The sequence below is a fragment of the Ranitomeya imitator genome, chromosome 4, assembly GCF_032444005.1.
Source record: "Ranitomeya imitator isolate aRanImi1 chromosome 4, aRanImi1.pri, whole genome shotgun sequence".
NCBI classification, from domain to species: Eukaryota; Metazoa; Chordata; class Amphibia; order Anura; family Dendrobatidae; genus Ranitomeya; species Ranitomeya imitator.
Genome location: NC_091285.1, coordinates 456,446,466 through 456,465,052, shown reverse-complemented (window position 1 = coordinate 456,465,052; position 18,587 = coordinate 456,446,466). Strand labels below are relative to the sequence as shown.

Below are 18,587 nucleotides of genomic sequence, written 5' to 3'. Positions count from 1 at the left end.
GTTAATAAATTAAAAGAAAAAAAACCAGCGTGGGTTCCCCTGTATTTTTCATAACCAGTCAGGCAAAACTCACAGCTACGGGCTGTAGCCCACAGCTGTCAGCTTCAGCAAAGCTGGTTATTAAGAATAGAGTATTTTTTAATTATTTAAATAAATAGTTTTAGAAAATGGTGTAGTTTCCCCCTTATTTTTAACAACCAGCCTTTAACAGCATGAGAACCATGGCTTTCTCATCGACGTTAATGATTTTACCACTGGTCAGAAAGAATGTTTGCCATGCTGTCATGCACATGACAGCACGACAAACACCTGGCGTTTGGGGAGCTGAGCACTAACACGGACTTCCTCGTGAAGTCCATGTTTAATGTCCATGCCCAAACAGTAGGTGTTCGATATGGACGCCAAACTTTATTGCTTGGGTTCACCCATCTCTAATCACCAATAGCAATATTGCAAAGCCACCAATTGCCATTAAAAGATGTGCACCACTGATGTTTCCTAGAACTGTTTCCAACCCCTTTAGGCTCTTTAAAAACCTATTTAATAACACTGTACACTGACAGACTTTTCATATTATTTATTGAAAAATGGTTAAATAAATTATTCCTCAGTCATTTGTAATCAGAGTGTTCTTTGCAGAACAATAACTGGCAATGTTGCGGTAAGCGGTAACCATATGCTTCTTCCTCACAAATATGCTTGTTTAGGGCAAAAGAGGCCAATTCTGACGTGAGTTTGGCAGTACTGATGTCTGAATGGCTAGGTCTAGTGGTGATGGTGCTTTATTGCTGCTAGTAGCTCTAACATTCTAAACCATGCCATGTATTTTTCTTTTGCTTTTACACTATCTCATTCATTGCCATTGCCATTTTTCCTTTTACCACTTATATTTTGTAGACCCCTATATTTAACTGTTGACAATTGTAAAAGATTCAAAGCACAATCTGTTTTAATCTCTTAATCACATTAGACGTACTATCCCGTCAAGTTGACCAGGGACTTAATTCCCAGGGACGGGAAAGTACATCATAGCAATCGGCCGTGCTCACGGGGAGTGCGTGGCCGATCGCTGCCGGATGTCAGCTGACTATCGCAGCTGACATCCGGCACTGTGTGCCAGGAGTGGTCACGGACCACCCCTGACACATTAACCCCCGGCACACTGCGATCAAACATGATCGCAGCATTCCGGGGGGCATAAGGAAGCATTACACAGGGAGGGGGCTCCCTGCGGGCTTCCCTGAGACCCTCGGTACAAGGCGATGTGCTCACCTTGTACCGAGCGTCTCCTTCCTGCAGGCACCGGATCCAAAATGGCCGTGGGGCTGCATCCGGGTCATGCAGGTAGGTGGCTTACCAGTGCCTGCTCAGAGCAGGCGCCGGGAAGCCTCCGTGCTGTGCTTGTGTGATCGCTGATCTGACACAGTGCACAACAAAGTGTCAGATCAGCGATCTGTCACTTTACTGTGATGTCCCCCCCGGGGCAAAGTAAAAAAATAATATTTACATGTGTAAAAAAAAAATATTCCTAAATAAATAAAAAATATATATATTGTTCCAATAAATGCATTCCTTTATCTAAATAAAAAAAAACAATAAAAGTACACATATTTAGTATCGCCGCGTCCGTAACGACCTAACCTATAAAACTGTCCCACTAATTAACCCCTTCAGTGAACACCGTAAAAAAAAATTGAGGCAAAAAACAACGCTTTATTATCATACCGCCGAACAAAAAGTGGAATAGCACGCAATCAAAAAGACGGATATAAATAACCATGGTATCGCTGAAAACATCATCTTGTCCAGCAAAAAATGAGCCACCATACAGCATCATCAGCGAAAAAATTAAAAAGTTATAGTCCTCAGAATAAAGCGATGCAAAAATAATTATTTTTTCTATAAAATAGTTTTTGTCATATAAAAGCCCCAAAACATAAAAAAAGATATAAATGAGGTATTGCTGTAATCGTACTGACCTGAAGAATAAAACTGCTTTTTCCATTTTACCAAACTGGGAATGGTATAAACGCCCACCCCCCAAAAGAAATTTATGAATAGCTGTTTTTTGGTCATACTGCCTCACAAAAATCGGAATAAAAAGCAGTCAAAAAATGACACGCGCCCAAAAATGTTACCAATGAAAACTTCAACTTGTCCCTCAAAAAAATAGACCTCATATGACTATGTGGACCAAAATATGGAAAAATTATAGCTCTAAAAATGTGGTAACGCAAAAAGATATTTTTTGCAATAAAAAGCATCTTTTAGTGTGTGACTGCTGCCAGTCTTAAAAATCCACTAAAAACCGCTATAAGAGGAAATCAAACTCCCCTTCATTACCCCCTTAGTTAGAGAAAAATAAAACAATTTAAAATTATATTTATTTCCATTTTCCCATTAGGGTTAGGGCTAGGGTTAGGGTTAGAGCTAGGGCTAGGGTTAGGGCTAGGGCTAGGGTTAGGGTTAGGGCTAGGGTTAGGGTTAGGGCTAGGGTTAGAGCTAGGTTTGGAGCTAGGGTTAGGGTTTGGATTACATTTATGGTTGGGATTAGGGTTAGGGGTGCGTTGGAGTTGGGGTTAGGGGTGTGGTTGGGATTAGGGTTAGGGGTGTGTTTAGGTTAGGGTTTCAGTTAGAATTGGGGGTTTCCACTGTTTAGGCACATCAGGGCTCTCCAAACGCAACATGGCGTCCATTCTCAATTCCAGCTAACTCTGCATTGAAAAAGTAAAACAGTGCTCCTTCCATTCCAAGCTCTCCCGTGCGCCGAAACAGGGGTTTACCCCAACATATGGGGTATCAGCGTACTCACGACAAATTGGACAACAACTTCTGGCGTTCAATTTCTCTTGTTACCCTTGGGAAAATAAAAATTTGGGGGCCAAAAAAACATTTTTGTAGGAAAAAATGATTTTTTATTTTCACGCCTCTGCGTTATAAACTGTAGTGAAATACTTGGGGGTTCAAAGATCTCACAACACACCTAGATAAGTTCCTTGGGGGTCTAGGTTCCAATATGGGGTCACTTGTGGGGGGTTTCTACTGTTTAGGTACATCAGGGGCTCTGCAAATGCAACGTGATGCCTGCAGACCATTCTTTCTAAGTCTGCATTCCAAATGGCGCTCCTTCCCTTCCGAGCTCTGTCATGCGCCCAAATGGTGGTTCCTCCCCACATATAGGGAATCAGCGTACTAAGGACAAATTGGACAACAACTTTTGGGGACCAATATCTCTTGTTACCCTTGGGAAAATACAAAACTGGGTGTTAAAGATAATTTTTGTGGAAAAAAATTATTTTTTTTATTTTCACGGCTCTGCGTTATTAACTGTAGTGAAATACTTGGGGGTTCAAAGTTCTCACAACACATCTAGATAAATTCCTTGGGGGGGTCTAGTTTCCAATATGGGGTCACTTGTGGTGATATCTACTATTTTGGTACATCAGGGGCTCTGCAAATGCAACGTGACACCTGCAGACCATTCCGTCTAAGTCTGCATTCCAAGTGGAGCTCCTTCCCTTCCAAGCTCTGCCATGTGCCCAAACGGTGGTTCCTCCCCACATATGGGGTATCAGCATACTAAGAACAAATTGCACAACAACTTTTGGGGTCCAATTTCTCCTGTTACCCTTGGGAAAATACAAAACTGGGGGCTAAAAAAGAATTTTTGTGGAAAAAAAAAAGAATTTTTATTTTCACGGCTCTGCGTCATAAACTGTAGTGAAACACTTGGGGGTTATGACTTTGTAATAATGTGTGTGTGTGCCTTTTAACCATTTCATACTATTGGATTAATAATGGAGAGGTGTCATAATTGACACCTCTCCATTATTAATCTGGCTTAATGTCACCTTACAATAGCAAGGTGACATTAACCCTTCATTACCCCATATCCCACCGCTACACGGGAATGGGAAGAAAGTGGCCAAGTGCCAGAATAGGCGCCTCTTCCAGATGTGCCTTTTCTGGGGTGGCTGGGGGCAGATGTTTTTAGCCAGGGGGGCCAATAACCATGGACCCTCTCCAGGCTATTAATATCTGCCCTCAGTCACTGGCTTTACCATTCTGGCGGAGAAAATTGCGCAGGAGCCCACGCCAATTTTTTACGCGATTTAACCCTTTAAATTAATAACTAGAGCGCCCAAATTTTGTACATACACACTACTAACATTAGTAGTGTGGAATATGCAAAAAAGAAGGGATATGAGATGGTTTACTGTATGTAAACCATGTCTCATATCATGTCGGGTTTGGGAAGGAGATAGCAAAAGCCGGCAATTGAATTACCGGCTTTTAAGCTTTCTAGAGCTGTATGAAATATTAATATATATATACATATATGTGTCTCACTGACATATATATATATATATATATATATATATATATATATATATACCCCTATACTATGTGTAGACATTTATTTTAGCTATTCTATTCTAACCTGTCAGTGTGATTTTACTGTACACCGCACTGAATTGCCGGCTTTTCTATAGAACATCGCTGCGTATTTCTCGCAAGTCACACTGCTGGTCCGTGTGTAATCCGTATTTTTGGCCCCCATAGACTTTCATTGGCGTATTTTTTGCGCAATACGGTGACAAACGCAGCATGCTGCAATTTTCTACGGCCGTTGAAGACCGTATAATATGGATCAGTAAAATACGGGTGATAGGAGCTGGGGCATAGAGAAGCATTGTACCATATGCAATCCGTATTTTCAGCACCTCTCTTACGTCCGTAAAACACGGTAGTGTGACGCCGGCCTTAGTGGCATATTTAAAGGGCCTTTTTACACATTTGCTTTTTTTTTTAAATGTATGTGTTGCAGGTGCTAGTAAACTTCATTTACTTCGTAGTATGACTTCTACAGTTTGGTTTTACTTTCTTTCGATTTAGACGCAATATCTATAAATTCTCAAGCTAGCTGATATTGCTATACTGGGTATATGACAAAGAGTTCAATCTCCTTCCAGATCAATACAGTAACAGCATGGATAGATGGCAGCTCAATCTATGGTTCATCCCATTCTTGGTGCGATGCTCTAAGAAGTTTCTCTGGAGGAAAATTGGCTTTTGGACCAGATGGGACCTTTCCACCGTATGCCACACACAGTCTCCCTATGTGGAGAGTTCAAGATCCTTCAACAAGGAAAACTGGAAATGAAGGAATATATTGTAAGTAGATATATAATAAGTGAAGTTTTTTTTTCAATTTTGTAAATGCCAGTAAGGCAACCTGTAATTATAGATTATAACTTGAAATGTCCTTGCAGATATTGAGGAATATAAAACGTTCATGACACTAAAATGTAGATAGTAAACAGCAAATGGTGATGGTATATGTAGATTTTTTTAATTACTAATTTATCATAGGTTGCCATAAGAGACAAAAAAATTAAAAAATTATTCTTCAGAGACATAAAACTCCTGGACTTAAGTGTAAAATTTGCAAAATGGTTCCAACCATTTAGCACTGTTGTCTTCTAGTGTGACATTAGGGCTTTTGGGGCATCTTAGTTGCCACTACAACCTACAGTAGTAGACACATATACCTTTAAAGTGGCCCTTTCACAAATTTAAAATGAGTACCTCCTCCAATTGGCTCTGCTCCAAGGATTTTGGAACTGTATTTATTTTTATTCTCTGCCCCCTGATTTGAAGTTATGCCCCGATGAAAAAATATGCAGATTTTCCTTTCAACCAAAAGGGAGTTTACCACCGAAAGGGAATTTGTCCATTCTCTTCTGATGCTTCCCAATGAAAACATGGCTGCTTCTACAGAGAAGTTTTGTGATACATGCCCATTTGGTTGAAGGGAAGATTGACATCTTTATTACCAGGAGGCATAACTTTAGAGTGGATTTCAGAATGAGTGGAACAGTAGCAACTAGAGGATGTAATTAGTTTAAAAAATCCAGTGTCCTGTAAAATGTAGAGACTGATTGCATCCACACACAGTGACAGTATTGTGGTCATGAAGTTGTCGAAAACCACAGCTGTAATCTGCACAATTGCTTAATATACCAGCTAAACATTTGTATATATGCTGGTGAAACAGTTATTTCCTTGCAAAATTAAAGCACCACTCCATGATTTCATCTCTGGAGTGGTGCTACTAATCTAAGGTCCCTGGCCATAGGGAGGGAGACTCTCATAGACATGCATTGAAAAGTGGCTTCCAGCTCGTTCCATCAAACACTGAAGTGATTCAGCAGGTCACAAACTGCTGGAAACTGACAGGAGTGGAGTTGATAGAGTGTGAAAATGGCAGCTGGTAAGTATGAGAGAAGAGGCAGGGAAGTTAAGTTAGAAGCACCACTCCAGGTGTAAAATAAAAAAGTGCTGGAGTGGTGTTTTAATTGATTTTGTAACATTAAAAGACTGCAGCAACTCAACGCTCTGCGTTTTTTGGACGCAGTATGGTTCCTGAATGTGAACATAGCTTCAGTGATATATCTGGTTGCATAATTGTAAGTCATTTAGCATTTTGTCGAGCAATCTTATACATTTTGTTAAAGAACAAAAAAACCCTTTGTGTAAAATTCATATGATTTTGTTTGCATCCGTACAATAGGCTTTGGCAATGCTATGGGAAATGAAAGTCCATTTTTGCAAGCACAGAGCCTTGTTTGGTTTCGATACCACAATCACATAGCAGAAAAACTGTCAAAAAATCACTCTGATTGGTCGGATGATGAATTGTTTCAAAATGCAAGGAAATGGGTTATTGCTATTTACCAGGTAAGGTTTGCTTATTATTAACTCTTCGTTACATACTCCCAGTGCTGTGCATACGATGCAAATCAATCACTGGTTCAAATAATATTTTCTGCCTTGCATATGTTAGAACAAATTGAATGATTGATCCTAAATCACAAAGGTCATTTAAAAAACTGTCTATACAATTAGTGCAAACTTAGACAAGACTCTTAAGATGTAAAAAATTTCTGATAGGGTTTCATGCTTCTCAAGTTCTCATACATTTAGTGCATTTTTAGACTGTAAAGTCTACGTTTACATCACTTATTAGCTTGCTTAGATGGCTACTATTTTTTAGAAAGATTCTAATTTCTGCCTAATAAATGATTTTAAAAGTCAGAAATAGGTTAGCCATGCTCAGTTTCAAGCAGAAAAGGCAAAACGGTTGAGCTGTTGAACTGTTGTAAAGGTTTTAGGCCATGTTCACACGTTCCTGATTTCCCTGCTGTTTTTTCTGCACTAAAAACCGCAGCTCTTGGCAGAAAACGCAGGTGCATTTTTTGGTGCGTTTTTGGTGCGTTTTTTGATGCGCTTTTTGATGCGTTTTTTAGTGCGGTTCTTTATGCAGTTTTCTCTGCAGAGTCTGTGTGTTTTCTAGGAAGTTTTTTTACGGTTAAAATGGCTGAAAATACCCTAACCCTACCCCTACCCCTAACCCTACCCCTAACCCTACCCCTAACCCTACCCCTAACCCTACCCCTAACCCTAACCCTACCCCTACCCCTAACCCTACCCCTAACCCTACCCCTACCCCTAACCCTAGTTCTAACTGTAGTGGGGGAAAAAAAATTCTTTATTTTGTTATTGTTACTACCTATGGGGGTGATAAAGGGGGGGGGTCATTTACCTTTTTTTTATTTTGATCACTGTGAGGTTATCACAGTGATCAAAATGTGCCTGGAACGAATCTGCCGGCCGGCAGATTCGGCCGGCGCACTGCGCATGCGCCCGCCATTTTGGAAGATGGCGGCGCCCAGGGAGAAGATGGCCGGACGGACACCGGGAGGCCCGGTAAGTATAAGGGGGGAGATGAGGGCACAGGGGGGGCGTCGGAGCACGGGGGGTGGCATCAGAGCATGGGGGGGTGGGATTGGGGCATGCTGCAGCGGTTCTGCACCACAAACCGCAGAAAACCCGCAGATATTTTTTTCGTCTGCGGGTTTTACTGCGGGTTTGACCTCACAATGGAGGTCTATGGGTGCAGAACCGCTGCAGTTCCGCACAAAGAAGTGACATGGTACTTCTTTTTTACCGCAGCTATTCAGCGCGGCTTTTTTAGTGCATTTCCGCAATGTGGGCACAGCGGTTCCTGTTTTCCATAGGGTACATTGTACTGTACCCTGCATGGAAAACAGCTGCGCACCCGCAGCGGCAAAATCGCGGCGGTTCCGCAGTTAAAAACGCATAGTGTGAACATGGCCTTAGGGTATTTTTACATTGAAAGTGAAACAAAGTTCATGGACCATCATGGACCAAAACTCTGGTACGATTTACACTTAGATTCTGGCGTAAATACCATAGTATGTTCCTCATATATAAATTGGTTTTGTGTGTCAATTACCTAGTTTTTATGTATTTTTGTTGTTTTTTTAGAATATTGCATTTTATGAATGGCTTCCTACATTTTTGTCAATGCGTGTGCCAGACTACAATGGTAAGTAACAAGTCTCTAATGCCAAAAAAATAAAAATTTGCAATAACTTGAAAATAACAATTAAAAGCCAAATGTGTAGCACAATGAGAAGACCTTTAGCTTTGTCATAGTGAACTGCAAACCAATTATAGCCTTTTATGTAGCGTGAAGCTCTATAATTAAAGCTTGACACATAATCAGTGTAAGTATATAAAACAAGCACAGTAAAGTTTCTTTACAACATAAAAAACAGGCAATGTTGCTTTTGATTAGGTTATGGGGCACAGAATTGAAGGAAAGTAGTTTTTCTTTAGTTTCTATATTTAACTCTTATTTTTATGAGAAAATCCAAAGTTCTTTAACAATGCGCTGCCTGGTGCCATCAAATGTCTCCCGTAACCTTTCTTGAACTGTTTTGTTTGGAGAAAAGAGCGCAATAGGGTCTAATCCGAGATACAATTGATTATAATGATCAGAATCTACTCACCAGATTTAGCCTGATGTACAATAACAATTTGTATTGTGGTACCGTGTTAGCCAGAAAAATCGATGTGAATATTTTTCTGCCCAATGATGACAGAAGTATTCTAGGAGTGATAACTTTATTGGCTAACCAGAAAATAATATGTTTGCATGCTTTCAGAGCACAGTGGCTCCTTCTTCAGGCAAGATTTTGCCTGAAGAAGGAGCCACTGTGCTCTGAAAGCATGCAAACATATTATTTTCTGGTTAGCCAATAAAGGTATCACTCCTAGAATACTTCTGTCCTCATTGGGCAGAAAAATATTCACACCAGATTTAGCCAAAAGACAGGCTCATAGAGATATCCTGCTGCAGCAGATCCACCGATCTACTCGTGATCAACCAGAGATTAAAAAAAGGGTAAAAGATGGATTTAATCTCCGTTGCTGAATGATTCAAGGTCCAGATATGTAGCCATTAATTCGTGGATTTATTCAACGCGCTTCAAAGTACAAGACTTCTTCATCAGGAACACAACAATAACATGAAATAAATAAATCATATTGTGGTGTTCCTGATGAAGAAGTCTTGTTCTTTGAAACACGTTGAATAAATCCACTAATTAATGGCTACATATCTGGACCTTGAATCATTCATCAGCGCAGATTAAATCCAAGTTTTACTCATTTTTTTTATCTTTGAACTGTTTTAAGTTATGCAACCTTTCATGATACCAATTCATTATAACCTTGTCTCCTCCAGTAAAACAAAAATTTATTATGCCTGGGTGATGGGTGGCTGATGGATGGAATCCGTCAGATGCATCAGTTGCAGCTATCCAGAAAAAGTATACTTTTTCTAGATGATTAACATTCTGGGACATGTTTCATTGATAGAAAAGTTAAAGGAGATTTCCCCAAATCTAAAGTTATTCCCTTTCTTGAGAATAGGGGGAAAGGTGCTGTTTTCTATGGGCATGACCTCAATGATCCTGAGACAGAACTTCGGTACCTAAATGGAGGAGAGCTTGAGCTTTGTTTGAATCTCTATCCATTCATTATCTATGGAACTGCTGGAGAAAGTTGAGGCCAGAACCCCAACAATCAGGAGCAGCAGAGTATATTATGGGAAGGCTATATTTATTCTCCGGAGCTTTGTGGCTGCTTCACCAATGATATGATGCAGAATAGAGGTGCTTATACTGTATGCAGCGCTCTTATTTAGGGTATGTGCACATGCTGTGGATTTTGCTGCGGATGGTTTACAGTACCATGTAAACCTATGGAAAACAAAATCCACAGTGCACATGCTGTGGAAAAAAACACGCGGAAACGTAGCATTGTTTATTCCGCAGCATGTCAATTCTTTGTGCGGATTCCGCAGCGGTTTACACCTGCTCCATAACAGGAATCTGCAGGTGTAAAACCGCATGTGAAATCCACGCAAAAAACGCAATAAATCTGCGGTAATTCCACAGGTAATCCGCAGTGCGGTTTACCTGCGGATTTACCAAAATCAGTCTGGAAAAATCTGCAGGACTTTCCGCAACGTGTGCACGTAGCCTTAGAGTTGAAATTGGGTTGCATGGGCAGTATTGAGCTTTTGCAAAGAGGGGAACAAGATTAGGAGGGCATGCTTTCCTCATTGCTGGCTTGCAAGTCAGGGCAAGGAATAAAAGGATTTTTAGACACAAGAACAAGAAACCCATGGTAGCAGCAGTAAAAACAAACAGAAATGCGTGAAAAAGGACAAAAGCCAAGAAAATAATTGTAATATTTTTTGTATTTGTGATTTCTAGATTGTCAGAATGGGGTGGGAAAGATGGTTAATCAAATGTCATCCAGGGTAGACTCTAATAATGATTTTAGATTGTGGCTATCCTGTATAGATTATCTTTTTTTTTTTTTTCATGCTTTAGGGTACAACCAACATGTGGATCCAAGCATATCTCCAGAATTTTTGTCACTAACAGCACAGATGATATATACCATGATGCCTTCAGGAGTTTATATGAGGTATTGAATTTCATTTTGGTTAAAAAAGCAAAATAATTCTTTAGTTTTATGATTTTCTATCAGCATTAGTGTATGAAGACATCATATGGAGTCCGCTCTACAAGTGCAGAGGACAAGCTAAGTAAAAGTTTCTCCGACTCTGGCTGACCATGGATTACATGCTACATTTCTTTTTCAACATGGATAGCAGTTAGACCTTTAATTATTAACCCCTTTCTGACCTCGGACGGGATAGTACGTACGAGGTCAGCTCCCCCACTTTGATGCAGGGCTCCGGCGGTGAGCCCACATGAAAGCCGGAACATGTCAGCTGTTTTGAACAGCTGACATGGGCCCGCAATAGCGGCGGGTGAAATTGCGATTCACCCACTGCTATTAACTAGTTAAATGCCGCTCTCAAACGTTGACAGCGGCATTTAACCGGCGCTTCCGGCCATCCGGCCGGAAATGAGCGCATCGCTAACCCCCATCACATGATCGGGGGTCAGCGATGTGTCTGCATAGTAATCATAGAGGTCCTTGAGACCTCTATGGTTACTTATCCCGTCTAGCTGTGAGCCCCCCCCCCGTCGTTGGCGCTCATATCTAGCCTGTTATTAAGCTACATAGCAGCGATCTGATGATCGCTGCTATTTAGCAGAGCCGATCGAGTTGTACCAGCTTCTAGCTGCCCATGGAGGCTATTGATGCATGGCAAAATTAAAAAAAAAGTTTAAAAAATTGTGAAAAAAATAAACAAAATATAAAAGTTTAAATCACCCCCATTTCGCCCCATTCAAAATAAATCAATAAAAAAATCAAACCTACACATATTTGGTATCACCGCATTCAGAATTGCCCGATCTATCAATAAAAAAATTATTAACCTGATCGTTAAGCGGCGTAGTGAGAAAAAAATTTGAAACGTCAGAATTACGTTGTTTTGGTCGCCGCAACATTGCATTAAAATGCAATAACGGGCAATCAAAAGAACTTATCTGCACCAAAATGGTATCATTAAAGATGCCAGCTTGGCACGCAAAAAATAAGCCCACAACCGACACCACATCATGAAAAATGGAGACGCTGCGGGCATTGGAAAATGGCGCAATTTTCTTTTTTTTATCAAAGTTTGGAATTTTTTTCACCACTTAGATTAAAGAGAACCTAGACATGTTTGGTGTCTGTGAACTCGTAATGACCTGGAGAATAATAATGGCAGGTCAGTTTTAGCATTTAGTGAACCTAGTAAAAAAGCCAAACAAAAAACAAGTGGGGGATTGCACTTTTTGCAATTTCACTGCACTTGGAATTTTTTTCCCGTTTTCTAGTACATGACATGCTAAAACCAATTATGTCATTCAAAAGTACAACTTGTTTCACAAAAAAATAAGCCCTCACATGGCCATATTTACAGAAAAATAAAAAAATTATGGCTCTGGGAAGAAGGGGAGCGAAAAACGAACACGGAAAAACGGAAAATCCCAAGGTCACGAAGGGGTTAAATTTGAAAAAACAAATGAAATAAAGCTAAACCTAAATATTTTAGCAGGAGCTGTTGGGGTTGATTCATAGCATTTTGCATGTTATGTTTAAACCTGGATACAGTGGAGTAAGAGGTGAGGAAGCTAATTAAGAGATATGTGCATCCTAATGCTTTCTCATCATTTAGCCACATTAAAAATGTACTATAGTCACAGATAGGAGTACTTTGCTGTCTTAGTTTGCATCACTTATGAGCTGTAAATTATGAAGAATTTGTTGGCCCATACCATATCTTATTAAAATTCCAATTTTTTCCAAAAAATGGCAGAACTGGGGTAGAAAAACAGCGAAAAACTGTAGTGCAATTATTGCAAAAACAAACGTGAAATTTCAAACAGATTTCTGGTGTAAATTGTTTGATGAAACTGCATCTATATGTTAGCATTTCTTTTTGTGCTTTCTTTATGAAGAATCTCAACTTACAGTTTAAAGGGCATAACTAGGATATTAAAATGTCATGTAGTTGCTTACAGAGGCAACTACCTACCCGTTGCACCCGATGCTGGTCATTGACCGCTCCTGCCAGATATTCAGCTATTCGGTGTCAACAGAGCAGCAGCTTCTCTTCCTGTTGACAGGGTGGGACTACTGATGTCATGCTGATTGACAGCTGGTTTCCCCAATGAGGCAGCAAAGAGAGGACTGTTAATCAGCATGACACCAGTAGTCGCGCCCTGTCAACAGGAAGAGAAACTGCTGCTTTGTTGACTGATAGTAGCTGGATCTCTGGCAGGAGTGGTCATTGACCAGCATCGGGTACAACAGGCAGCTAGTTGCCTCTGTTAGCAGCTACATGCCTTTTTTTTAAGTCCCAGATATCTTCTTTAATTTTACCAAATGTCTGAACCAGGTACTATTGATGCTACATTATAGGAATTTTACTGTGTGACGTTCAAAGAAAAGTAATTTAAGTTTTATTTAAAGCAGTACAAAAGACCACTTCCCATAAAGGACTCCTTTGTGCCAATATTTTATGGCTGGGGGTTTCTTAGCAAATGATTCATTGACTTCTATTGTCGTCTACACTAAAAACAAACTACATTAACTGTCAAAAGAAAAAACAACCAAACCAATAAACAATATTGTGTATTTCTGGACTCTAGTTCAATCATCGGGCTCAGCCTTGTACAACTAGTACAACTAAGTACTCAGGTAACTTTTAGTTTATCTACGCTGCCAGCTGATGAAGAAACATCAAATGTGAGAGATACTGTAAAATAACGTGTTTTTTTTCCAAGCGTTTCAAAGTGTAGCCCACTTCTTCAGGAAACAAAAAATATATAGTTATGATTTTTGCTTCCAAAAGAAGAAGCGGTCTATGCTTCGAAACTCATAGAAAAATAAAAAAGTTATTTTACATTATCTTTGGCATTTGACGTTTCTTCATCAGCTGGCAGCGCGGATACAGACCACAAACGTTCCATTTTTTTATATTTTTTTTTTTGTGAAATCACCCATGGATCTGCAGCAGCCACACAATGGGGGATCAGGTTAGCATACTATATATTGATAATATCCCTGATTATTATTACCGGATAAGACCCTATTTTTGCTTTTCTCCTCAGCTGCGTATAGCTCTTGTTCATAGCATGCGCAAAATTTTAATAAACCATGCTTTTTAAAACCAAAAGTAGCAATTTCAAATTAGCATCAGATGAAAATTCTGATTCTAACTGGAATTAGGGAAAATGTAACTGGATTCAAAGGAATTCACACAAAAGTATAAGAGGTAAGTATCACCTCAAAACCACAGAGATACATAGTGAATCTCCATGATGATGAGACAATACATATTGTATGAATTTCTTTAAGTGTTTTTTTTAGAAGATGTAAATAAAGTAATAAAACAGTTTGGTTTGATATTTGTTTTACTGTATATAAGCATTTATTTTATGTGCACTGTTAATCTATACCTAAATATGATTCTAGAGATAAAAGTTGTCAATTTCTTAATGTGACGAATTTGGATGGTGGAATTTCCTCTGCGCTTCGCTTGTGCAACAATTACTGGAGCAGAAAGGTCAGTGTGATGAAATATGAAAGTAAGTTTTAAATGATCTGAAAAGATGGACATGTTAAAAGAAACTATCGGAAGATGTGTTTAAGCGAAAAAAAAAGTCTGCTGACATCTGCCTTACAAGGATAACGATATCTGTGCCATTGAAATTAACAATATTTTCCTAGACAAATAGGAGACTCTCGAAAGCACTTCCATGGGATTCGACAGGTGGGCTCAGTACATTATATACTTTGTTGGGCAACAGGACCATTATGTCATTGCATTTCCTGCTGTCACTTGCAGTTATGGCAACTAGATAGTTAGATTCTACAGAAAGTAGAATGCATTTGAAATATCCATTAGAAAATTATTTTCTCACTTAAATAAGCCACTAATTTCCCCAGCGCTTTACAAACATTGATATCACTGTCCCAATTGGGGCTCACAATCTGCATTCCCCACCAGTATGTGTTTGGAGTGTGGGAGGAAATCAGAGAACCTTAAGGAAATGCACCAAAGCACGAGGAGAATATACAGTATAAACTCCTTGGAATTTAAGTCCTGGACCCCAGCTCTGCAGCTACATTGCTAACCAGTGAGCCACTGCACTGTCCACAAGTGATATATGCAAATAAAGTAGCAGGATGCTGGTACAGAAACCACATCAGTATTATTTAATTGCTGGCGGCGAACCTCCTCCTACCTGTCTGCATTCTGGTCAACTTCTTTGATAAACTATCCTAGCATAATCATGACATCATTATCGAGGGATACATGAATACTGTTGCGTCAGGCTGCTAATCAAAAATTGAACCAGGGATCATAACATATAGGACGAGATTCGCAGTGCTGCCACCCAATGGTAAAGGAATACTGTTGTGCTACAAGACCAGGGTCTTGTACAGTAAATCAATATGCTTATTGCTAATATCCATACACACCATATATACTCAAGTATAAGCTGACGTGATCATAAGCCAACCCCCCTAATTTTGCCACAAAAAACTGGGAAAACTTAATGACTCGAGTATAACCCTAGGGTGGAAAATGCAGCAGCTACCGGTAAATGTCAAAAGTAAAAATAGATAACAATAAAATTAAAATTAATTGAGACATCAGTAGGTTAAGTGTTTTTGAATATCCATATTGAATCAGGAGCCCCATATAATGCTCCATACAGTTCATGATGGGCCCGATAAGATGCTCCATATACAAATATGCCCCATATAATGCTTCATAAAGTTTATGATGGCCCCATAAGATGCTCCATATTAAAATATGCCCCATATAATCCTGCAAAAAGGTTAATAATGACCCCATAAGATGCTCCATACAGACACTTGCCCCATATAATGCTCCACAGATGTTAATTATGGCCCCATAAGATGCTCCGTAAAGATATTTGCCCCATATAGTGCTGCACAAACGTTGATTATGGCCCCATAAGATGCTCCATACAGACACTTGCCTCATATAATGCTGCACAAATGTTAAATATGGCCCCATAAGATGCTCCGTAAAGATATTTGCCCCATATAGTGCTGCACAAACGTTGATTATGGCCCCATAAGATGCTCCATACAGACACTTGCCCCATATAATGCTGCACAAACGTTGATTATGGCCCCATAAGATGCTCCATACAGACACTTGCCCCATATAATGCTGCACAAACGTTGATTTCGGCCCAATAAGATGCTCCACACATACACTTGCCCCATATAATCCTGCACAAACGTTGATTATGGCCCGATAAGATGCTCCATACAGATACTTGCCCCATATAATGCTGCACAAACGTTGATTACGGCCCAATAAGATTCTCCACACAGACACTTGCCCCATATAATCCTGCACAAACGTTGATTATGGCCCCATAAGATGCTCCATACAGACACTTGCCCCATTTGCTGTTGCTGTGATAAAAAAAAATCACATACTCACCTCTCTGTCGCTCAGGCCCCCGGCACTTTCAATATTCACCTGACTTCGTTCCGGCGCCGCTCCACTGACTTCTTCTGCACTGACGTTCAGGCAGGGGGCACACACTAGCCACGTCATCGCGCCCTCTGACCTGAGCGTCACTGCAGAAGATGCTGAAGAAGGAGTGGCGCTGGAATGGGGAGAGGTGAATATCATGCAGCGCTGCGCTCCCCTCTCCGTTAAACTCACCTGATCCTGGCGCTGTGCAGTCCCTGCTTCCCCGGCGTTGCAGCTTCTTCCTGTACTGAGCAGTCACCATTACAGCTCATTACAGTAATGAATATGCGGCTCCACCCCTATGGGAGGTGGAGCCGCATATTCATTACTTTAATCAGCGGTACCATGTGACCGCTCAGTACAGGAAGAAGCTGTAGCGCCAGGGAAGCAGGGACCTGCAGGGACCCCGCCAGGAGCAGGTGAGTATAATTAGATAGCCCCCGCTCCCCCTCCCCTGCCAACCCCTGGATATAACTCGAGTATAGGCCGAGAGGGAGACTTTCAGCCCAAAAAATGTATATACGGTAATTTATTATTTTTATGTGCATTGTAGTGATACCAATTAAATATTAAATTTAATGATTATATTACATTGTATTGTTAGTTTTAGTAATAGATGTATTTATTATGAAAAAACGATTCTGGTACATCTTTTGTTATATGTTGGGCATTATGCCATTTCTATCCTGCATCTCTTGCAAATATTACACCTACCCATGTACATGTATACCATGTACACCAATGTACATATACAGAAGTGTTAGGTTGCTGTGTATGGAGTGGACTCAGAAGCTGAGCCCACTCTATTCAGGGCAGGTTCCCATGTCAGGGACCCACATCTATCTCCACGATGGAGATCTCATATTCCGATCAACATCCAACCACTAGTGAGTAGAAATGTAGCTACTTTTTTCATTCCTAGGCACTAGCATTCCAAATATAACGAAGAGTAAATGCCTCTCATGAGAAAACTTTAATTTTATTTTCTCTATATTTTCTCAGAACCCAAACCTGAAGTCCAAAGATGATTTTAATCATTTGTTGCTGGGCATGTGTTCTCAAATAGCCGAGAAAGAAGATCACATTGTAGTGTCAGATTTAAGAGGTAAAATCTGAAGAATTGTTATTCCTACTGCAATCTGTGACTTGTACCAGCAATGTTTTTACTAATAGTAATAGGGTACTATTTACAAAAATAAAAACTGAAACTGATCTCCTGTGGACATTGCTGTTTTTTAGACTACTGGTATGGACAGATTAAATATTCTCGAACAGACTTGTTGGCTACTAGTATCCTACGTGGGAGAGACATGGGTCTCCCTAGTTATAATAAATTGAGAAAACATTATGGACTTCCCGCTATAGATTGGATCAATATCACTAATTCAAACATAAGTAAACAGGTTAGTGAACTTTTCCAATGTACATCGATTAATAATACTTGTATACATTTGCAATCATTTTGTACAAAGAGAAAAATTGATCAGATTTTTAATTATGGAGACATGAGATGGCAGATACTGTACTGATTACCATTGGATTGCTGTGAAATGTTTATCTATTTATCATCAACCTTTGAGAAAAGAGGATAAGTCACTTGTTTTGTGTGATATTATATTACTTCATTATACTGTGTGTGCTTGTCACATCATAAACAGCATTGCTTATGTCATCCGTTATTGCTTTCTAAAAAAAGAGATACTGTATGTAGTGGGAGCGCAAAGGTCACTAGATATTGCACCTTTCAATTTAATTCCTGGGTGACGTTCTCTGGTATCATTGATTAGATGTGAAAAGTGGTGAAAAGTGGTTTCAATATAGCAGATGTATGAATGAAGATGTACACAGATTTAGCAGCATCGTAGTACCGTTCTGAGAGTGACATCTCCTAATAACCCTCCCTTTCTGGAGAACTCCTTTAATAGGAGTAGTCTGTCAGTGCAAAAGTGCAAGTGGTCCCCATGTGGTCACCAACCTTTCTTACCTTGAGAGCCGCATTCACCCTTGAGAAATGATCAAGAGCTCCATTCAGCAAGACCTCTCTCACTTACACAATGGAACATCACTGTCTCGGAATGAAGACAGCCAAAACTTCCCTACTGAAACCATGTGCCTCCTTCGTTTATAGGCAATACTTTTACATCCAGGGGTTGCAAGTTTACTCCCTTTCAGTATTCTTGCATCATGCACATGTACCACACTATTGCATTTAGCC

General features: G+C 40.0%; 1 protein-coding gene across 2 annotated transcripts in view; it reads left to right on the top strand.

Moving 5' to 3' along the window:
- LOC138676470 (dual oxidase 1-like) overlaps nt 1–18,587 on the top strand; it is an 80,511-nt gene that overhangs the window by 14,017 nt on the left and 47,907 nt on the right. For both annotated transcript variants that reach the window (XM_069765800.1, XM_069765801.1), the window contains 7 exons: nt 4,974–5,175; nt 6,575–6,741; nt 8,353–8,413; nt 10,773–10,869; nt 14,323–14,413; nt 17,375–17,477; nt 17,612–17,775. In XM_069765800.1, the coding sequence (XP_069621901.1) occupies nt 4,974–5,175; nt 6,575–6,741; nt 8,353–8,413; nt 10,773–10,869; nt 14,323–14,413; nt 17,375–17,477; nt 17,612–17,775 (885 nt within the window). The remainder of the gene's footprint in view (nt 1–4,973; nt 5,176–6,574; nt 6,742–8,352; nt 8,414–10,772; nt 10,870–14,322; nt 14,414–17,374; nt 17,478–17,611; nt 17,776–18,587) is intronic.